The sequence below is a fragment of the Carya illinoinensis genome, chromosome 4 (assembly GCF_018687715.1).
Source record: "Carya illinoinensis cultivar Pawnee chromosome 4, C.illinoinensisPawnee_v1, whole genome shotgun sequence".
NCBI lineage: Eukaryota > Viridiplantae > Streptophyta > Magnoliopsida > Fagales > Juglandaceae > Carya > Carya illinoinensis.
Window position 1 is genome coordinate 34,785,291 of NC_056755.1, and position 8,294 is coordinate 34,793,584.

The following is an 8,294-nucleotide window of genomic DNA, read 5'->3' on the forward strand; positions in this document are numbered from 1 at the left end:
GGCATTAATATTCGTAGCATGGGATCATTGATTTAAACTATTCTTAATTAATATTCACACCAACGGATGCTAAAGCTGTTGAGATATAAGACTATACGAGTGTATTTTAGCCATTAAGTATTATTTGCCTCAAACTAATATTTACTGCTAATTTAGTTACACAAAACTAAATTATTTCATCTCATATTATATAATTATTATAATTTTTTAAACTTTTACATAAAATGTAATAAACAATTTTGATTTTTTCAAATCTAAAAATAAAAATAATATTAAAAAAATATATTATAATAATAATTTAATTAACTTTTAACAAAACATCTCATCTCATCTCATCTAAACTGCATAACCAAACAAGGCCATACTAATGAATATTTGGTTCAAAAATAAATTATATAAAATTAAATTTTTTGAATTAACAATACTACGTCAATTTAATTTTTATAAAACACAAAATTATTTTATTTTTGTGAAGCTTTAACACTTCCACTTCCCTTTGAGCAACGTTGAAATAGAAATAATGTAGATTCTCTAAACACGGAGACCACCTAAGACAGTTGAGATTGAGCATAGCCACGTAACTTGAATGTGAATCACCAGAATGTGATAAAAGTTGCGAAGCCATGTCCAAATGTTGTACTCATCGTGCAGTGCCTGCTTATCCAACTCTGTTCATGTCCCAATATTACCCCCAGTTCGCAGAGGCTGTAACGTGTCCCGTTGGAGGTCCACGATGGCCAATCATTGTCCTGGACTCAGAGTACATCGGAGTATGCCAGTTTTAGCTGGGGTATATCGTTGTTCATCCTCTTATTCACGCACTTGTGCTGTTGGTTCCGTTCCCAGTCCATCAGAAGCACTGAAGAAGTGGAAAACTTGGGGTCGAGCTCCTCGCCGCTTGGTATTGGGCCTGGGGGTGTCGGTTTTGGCGCAGTTCATGAGCATGGCTGATACATTTGGAAGGAATTCTTTCATTGCGTCTGCTAGGCAAAAGTCTGATGTTGAGGAGGTAGTCTTCTAGTTCCAATCATTTTATTAGTTGAAGTCATACTCGTACAGTTATCCTGTTTTCTTTTAAAAATTTTATTCAGTTTCTGGGTTTTCTGCCATGTTTAATTTTTGAAGATTGGTTGGTGCTATATTGATGAAATTCATTTGTATACTAAGATTTTTCCACGTTTTCCGTTAGGGTTCTTGGGAATGGGATTAATTAATTGTGTTTGTTTAGCGTCTGGGCTGGTATATATCGTTATTTTAAGAATGGATGGATATCCAGATAAAGAAACTCCGTGATTCAGTGGGTGGGGAGGTATGGATGAATTTGGGTAATTGCATATTTCTTTGTTATTTTATTTTATTTTCCTATTTAGAATTACTCTGATGGATTCATTCTGAATAAATGGGATAAACACATCCAGAAAATTGCAGCCATGATCATAAATTGGAAAATCAATTTTTTTTCCTAAAATCATTCGGCTGAAGAGATACCGATATTTGTTTTAACAACCGAATTTATAAAGGTTCTGCAGCTGCTTAGATCCTAATATGAGAATCGCAATTCCAAACCATACTGCACTAAAATTCTAGAGTGCTTCACTTGTTGGTTGAATCTTGGATACTTTTCATTCTTATTCACGTTTCCCAATATTTATTTATTTATTTTATTTCCCTCTCAAAGATATTGAAGAATGCGGAATGGCCAGAGCAATTCCCCTTCAAGGAGGAGGATTTCCAGCGCTTTGATGAGTAAAGGCTCTATTTTTTTTTTTCTTTCAATAATTTCTGTTCTTGTCCCTGTTTATTTCTTGCGGTTCTGATTTTCTTTATGCTTTTTGGTGGTGTTTTTCAATACCTGAAGTGACTTCATTTACTTGACCATCTATGAAAACTTATATTTTCATGAGTTATAGTCACTCACTATACATTGGGAGAACAAACTGGGGATATTTTTCACTCCAAGATGTAGTCCCAGTGCAGTGAATAGTATTCTACATTTTATTTTATTTCTTTTGTTGAACAAGTCATTTGATAAGACGTTAGAATTATTGGGACTGTTTGTTTTCTGTTTCTAAAGCAACTGCAACCTAATCAAATTTTCCCAACCATGTTGCTCAAGCTAAGTTTGTATATATAGAACATCCTTAATTAATTGTTGCAGGTCACCAGATACAGTGTTCTATGAAAGCCCACGCTTTGTGACTCACATTGATGATCCTGCCATTGATGCCCTGACAAAGTATTACTCAAAGGTTTTTCCTCCTAGTAACACTCCAGGAGTAAGCATCTTGGATATGTGTAGCAGTTGGGTATGGAATTTCTTAATTTTAATCACCTTCTTTCTATGTTGCATACTTGTGTTCTATAACTCATTATCAACCTTATATTTAGGTCAGCCATTTTCCAGCAGGATACAAGCAAGATCGGATTGTTGGATTAGGTATGAATGAAGAAGAGCTGAAGCGAAATCCGGTGAGATCATGCTTTAGTTTGTTATATCCTTCTACTGAAAATTGGTGTATGTGATGACCCGCTTTCACGTGCTTTTTTCACTGAAGGGTTGTTTTTAATTTAATTAATATATTGCTTTATTTATTTTAAATTATTGCGTTTTAAATTTAGTTTTTATTTTATTTGAGAAATCTTGTTTTGCTGGCGTGAATGGATTTTCGGGTGCGTGTGTCTCACGAGCCCAAGCCGGGATGGGTTATTATCTCGATGGAGCTCCTCTGGTCACTCGGGAGTGGATAATATTGAGTGACGTCCCCTGCGTTGTCGCTGGGCGACGACGGGAGTGGGGCTAGAGGATGGCCTGGCCAGGTACGCGCTGGGCGCGAGTCTGGGCATCGCTCTACTCACCGACTCCATGGCCCTTCGCTGGCGAGGGCTAGAGGATGGCCTGGCCAGGTACGCGCTGGGCGCGAGTCTGGGCATCGCTCGTTTAGGTATCACATGCGTAGTCATTACCTGCGGTGTGGCACAGAGCCAGAGTGTGCGGATGATCCCTAGGGGAGATCATGGTGCATGCATAATTGGATCGTTTTTATGGTTTTCGGATGCGGGCCATTTTCTGGGAAAATGACGAGATTTGGTTTTGAGGCTTTTGATCCATTTTCTGGGAAAATGGTGGTTTGGGCCATTATCTGGGATAATGGCGAGGCTTGGTTTTAAGGATATATTTTTATGGGCCAAATGGGGTTTTTTTGGCGTGCGTGGTAAAAATGTGGTTTTGCGGGACATGTGCATTGGCTTTTCTTGCATCCATGTTGTTCGAGTTTTATATGTTTTTATCTAGTGGTGTCTGGAGTTTACTTACCTGCGGCACCATTTTTGGTACCGTAGATTTTGGTGCAGAGATCGAGGATGAGGAGGAGGAGGCTGAGCCCAAGGATGCGGCTCCGCCGGGATGCTGATATTATATTTTGTATTTGATATTAAATTATATTCGTGTCTTGTAATATTTATCTATGTATGTTTTGAATAGGTTTGTATTAAACAAGAAAAATTCTGGTACTTAGTTATTGACTTGCTTTTTCGCTGTGTATTTCTCGTGCACATTCGTCGCTTTTTCACACACTTGGCACACGTCGATAGGGTGATGACCCTTGATGTCATCATCCGGACGTCTCGATTTTCCCGTGTCTGTGCATGGGGATTTGGGGGCGTCACAGTGTAGAAGTTTCTTGATGACTTACAAATAAGTAAACATTTGAAAATTTGAACTCGGTGCCCCTGAAGACAGAATTTGACTATTGCTGTTGGATAGACATATTTACCCTCGATTAGGGGTCCTATTCCTCAAATGTTGGTGAGATTCATTACAATTGAATCAGAATTCAATAGAGTTGTTCACAAGGGAGTAGGGGAAGTATGGTAGAGGTGAATGAGTATCATATAAGTGCATTGAGTACCAAGTCCCACACCGATTGGCTTTATTGTAATTCAAGGGACTTCAACTGTAACTTCAACTTTTCCTTGTGGAGTATAAGCTTAGATGTAGTTTGGCAGTTGTTATGATGGTATCGTAGCCAACTTAGTGGCATCATGTGGCCCTAGAGCACCTACTGCAAGTAGTTTCCTAATAGGTGAAACTAGACTTTATAATGGGAGGATATTCAATACATGGAGATAATTACAAAAATGAAATTTTCAAATTGATGTGACTTGATACGGTATGTTAGATCTACTTTACAATAAAAAAAAAAGTTTTACAATATGATGTATTATATTAGTTTCAAAAGGCTTCTTGTGTAAACTTAACTAGTCCTTTTGAAGTATAAGTTCAGATGTGGCAGAGGGAAACCTTGGACCATTACACCTAGCACTCTATATAGGCACCTGTGTGATAGTTATTGTCTATAGAAAATCAATTAATGGCATGCAGTAATGGAGTCATTTTTTATTTTTATTTTTGGGCACTGGATGTCCATGACAAAGTCAAGTCCTGACTATCTCAGGGGTGCACAGGCCCTTGGCTGTAAGTTTTCTGCAAGTAGGCATCAGGTAAATTAAGGAGAAATTCCCCAGTCCAATGTCCCCAAGAGTGAATACGGAATTTCTAACTCAGGACGTCCAGTTTATATGGTTTGCCCCAGGATCAATATGCTACTGCTTGGGGTTATTTATGGAGTCGTAGTGATGGGTGTTACAGATTAGATTCTGATTCGTTTGCATTCCATCTATGCTTATGTGGAACTGGTAGTTATGATCTTGTGTTGCACTAAGATATAGAGCCATTGTAATTCTAACTATGGACTCTGCAGGTTCTGACGGAGTATGCTGTGCAAGACTTAAATCTGAACCCTAAAATCCCTTTTGAAGATAATTCCTTTGACATCATTACTAATGTGGTATGTGCGACATTTTCCCATCTCACAAATTATTTATCAAATTATGATCATCTGCTGTACAAGCACAAGCACTGCACGTTAAACATTTCTTTTTTCTGTAAAGTATGACTTCTCATCAATACTTAGGATTCCAATGGTTCGGGTCTTAAAGGTGTTTTGCCTCACTAGATCTAGTATGTTTGGAATTTTTTACATTAAAAATGCTTACCGTACTTCTACCAGAATTATAGACGACATTGATTTCATTTTGTGATGATTTTTGCTTCCCGTAGATTCAAAAATAGACATCTTTAGGTGCACATTTTTTTAAACTAAAAAATTGGCTCGCTGTAATTCCTTCATGTAAGTGTATTGACAAAATCTCTCTCCCCCCCCCCCCCCCCCCCCCCCCCGCCCCCCCGGGGCTAACACACAAAAAAAAAAAACAAAATTGTCAATCAGCTGTCCAAAAGCTCTGTTATTGACCTGAAGACAACCTTTTAACTGTGAACTCCTTCGATTAACTTATAAAGGAAGTAGATTCACAATACCATTTGCAGAATTCTGAAAGCAGTCTCCAGCTGATGTTAGAAGAAGATTTGTGATTTCCTTCATCTGAATGACCACTTAAGTTCTTTATTATTTTGAAGCATATAGTTGACAGAAGTTCCCAAAAAAAAGGGGGGGAGGGCGGGGTTATTGAGGTACTGGAATTTCATGTTTTTGTTTCCATCAACCTAGAAATGGGTATATTGTACTTTGATAGTTCAACTTTCAAATTTGTTCCCTGTTCAATCTGTGCATCTGTGCTAGATTTCTGTCATTGAATTTTAATATATTCAACTAACACCTCGGTAATTTAGATGTTAAATAAGTTCTGTTTTAACATATTTTGGCTTCTGAATCGTTGCATCTGCAGGTCAGTGTTGATTATCTAACAAAGCCTTTAGATGTTTTCAAGGAAATGTGCCGGACCCTTAAGCCAGGTGGACTGGCTATAATAAGGTGATTAGTTTTGACAAAATATAATAGAACAACTGTTTCAAGAAGTTCATAGGACTTTTAACCATATAACAGGGCATAATTTATGATCTTGATGATGTATGGTATGTATATCAGCAAGAACAGAAACATTTTCTTCATTTTATTTTGCCAGAATAAACAAAGCTCTTTCTTTACAATTTTCTCACTGTTCAAAGTCCATCATTCTTATCTTGCACGATGCATTCTACTTAACCATTTCTAACTTTGTGATATTGGTTACAAATCAGCTTTTCCAACCGATGCTTTTTCACAAAAGCCATTTCTATATGGACATCAACTGGTGACACTGATCATGCTTTGATTGTCGCGTCATATTTTCATTACGCTGGAGGATTTGAACCCCCTCAGGTAATTAAGATCATAGGTTATTTTCCCCCTCTAAGGCAAGTAGCAAGTGGAGAATAGCCAAAAGAATTTTCTTGGGTATTTGCATTATATTGCTAACTTGTTGAGGACTTCTATTGCATGGCAGTAACCATGGTTCGGATTATATTTTTTCCTAAATTGTAGTTCTTACCTCTATATCAGTTAATCCTGAGGACTTCTAGTTGTTTGGCGATAACCATGGTTCAGATTAGTCTTCTTCCTAACTTCTTCCTCCATGTTTAACTTTGCCTTGCCTCTGAACCTTAACTAGAAGTGGTGTAATGCAATCTCGGTGAGAAACCACACAGCAGTAGATGTCTTTGGGCTTTACATCCATGTAATACACATGCCATAGGTTTCTTGGAATTCCATTTTAATGACATTTGTTAGAAACTTCAAGTCTGTGCGTTTAACATAATAAATATTTCGTTTAGATTCAGCTGACATTTATGAATTCTCTATGCACATAATGCCAGCACCCTGCAATACTTAAAATCGGTCCTGTCATGGGCCTTATAAATCATAACACCTTTATGCGTGTGTACATACACACATGAACGTGCTCGTGTAAACCACCAGTGGAGGGTTGCTAACTATATTGAATTTATTTGTTTGTAGGCCGTCGATATCTCTCCCAACCCGGGGCGCTCGGATCCTATGTACATCATATACTCGAAAAAGTTAACTACAGCTTAAGTGAAGCGAACAAGATTTGACGAGTTATGGTTCTTTTTTCTTTCCAATTAGTGACCTAATTCTGAGATTAATGATACACAATATAATATTTGTATTCACCGTACTATGCACCTCTCTCCCGCTATGCATATAGTTTCAATGGTGTTAGTTCCTCGTTCTGTAATGCTGCCGAGTGATATTCGTTGTTACAATCCGGAAATTCAGTATTTGAGGGGTTTTATAATCCAGAAAGGCGTTTGATATCGATGGCTTGATTACAAAAAGCTCGATACTCAGTACAGTCCTTCCTTTGAACAAGTGAACTTGGATTTTCAAAGATGCATAACACCCACCTGCCTGTGGGTACACGTATGTTCCAACTCCTTAGTTTTCTATTGTGGCAAATTAATTTTTTAGTTTATTTCTTTATTATAATCTGTTAGGGTAAGCACACAAGAAGCAGATCAACTAAATCCATCATCTCAGTAATCTCATGCGTCATCACAGGCACATTCTAACGATTCAAATACAGCTCCTCCAGATCACATATGCTGACTTGACTTTCCTTGTGTTATATTTTCTTTGTATTGTTTTGATTACATTTGTTCTGACATCGATCCCTTAACTTATTGGATCCCTTCCCTGGTGCTGATTCTGTAAGTGTTGATAATGGAGAAGGCCTCTAAATCTATAATATCGGTTCCTCTATTCTTTCCTCTTCTGAGTTTAAGTTTAAATTAACCAATATTCTCGATTTTCAAGATAATAATTGCTTCTTTGTTCTCACTACCGACCACTTTCTTGTGAAGGACATTCAGACAGGAACCATCCTACTGGCGGAAAACACTGAGAATGGTCTATAACAAGTTCAACTTCGTCAGCGTCTTTTCAAGGATAAAAGCTTTTCATCTGCAGTTACATTGCTGGGCATTTCTTGCTCAACATGGCATTCTTCATAAAAAGTTATGTTCACGCACATCTGAATAGTATGGTACGGTTGAAAGAAAGTTGTGCCATGTCCTTTCAGTTGGTCTAACCTTGCTTGCTCAATCACGGCTACCTTCCACCTTTTGGGTTGGTGCATTTGTCATTGTATCCTATCTTATCAACTGATTGCCTACACCTATCCTTATCAATCTCATTCCCTTTTCCAAGTTTTGTAATTCTGATCCAAATTACTCACAGCTTATCTTTCGGTGTCACTCTTATTTACTTATTAGGTCTTATTTCCGTCACAAGCTTTACTTTCAATCCAAGCCTAGCATATTTCTTGGATACAGTTATTGTCATAAAGGATACCGCCGCCTTGATCCTTCTCTTCACTTGTGTATATCTCTCCGCATGTGATTTTTTATGAGGAACATTTCCTTGGGATAGACAATT

At 37.6% G+C, this 8,294-nt stretch overlaps 1 protein-coding gene across 1 annotated transcript; it reads left to right on the forward strand.

Annotated features, from left to right (window-relative positions):
• Nucleotides 1-547: 547 nt before the first annotated feature.
• LOC122308067 lies at nt 548-7,229 on the forward strand. The gene is made up of 8 exons (XM_043121222.1): nt 548-1,009; nt 1,679-1,746; nt 2,159-2,306; nt 2,389-2,469; nt 4,761-4,847; nt 5,746-5,831; nt 6,098-6,218; nt 6,855-7,229. The coding sequence occupies exons 1-8, from the start codon at nt 632-634 to the stop codon at nt 6,930-6,932; spliced, it is 1,047 nt and encodes a 348-aa protein (XP_042977156.1). The 5' UTR covers nt 548-631; the 3' UTR covers nt 6,933-7,229.
• The last annotated feature ends 1,065 nt before the right edge of the window (nt 7,230-8,294 follow it).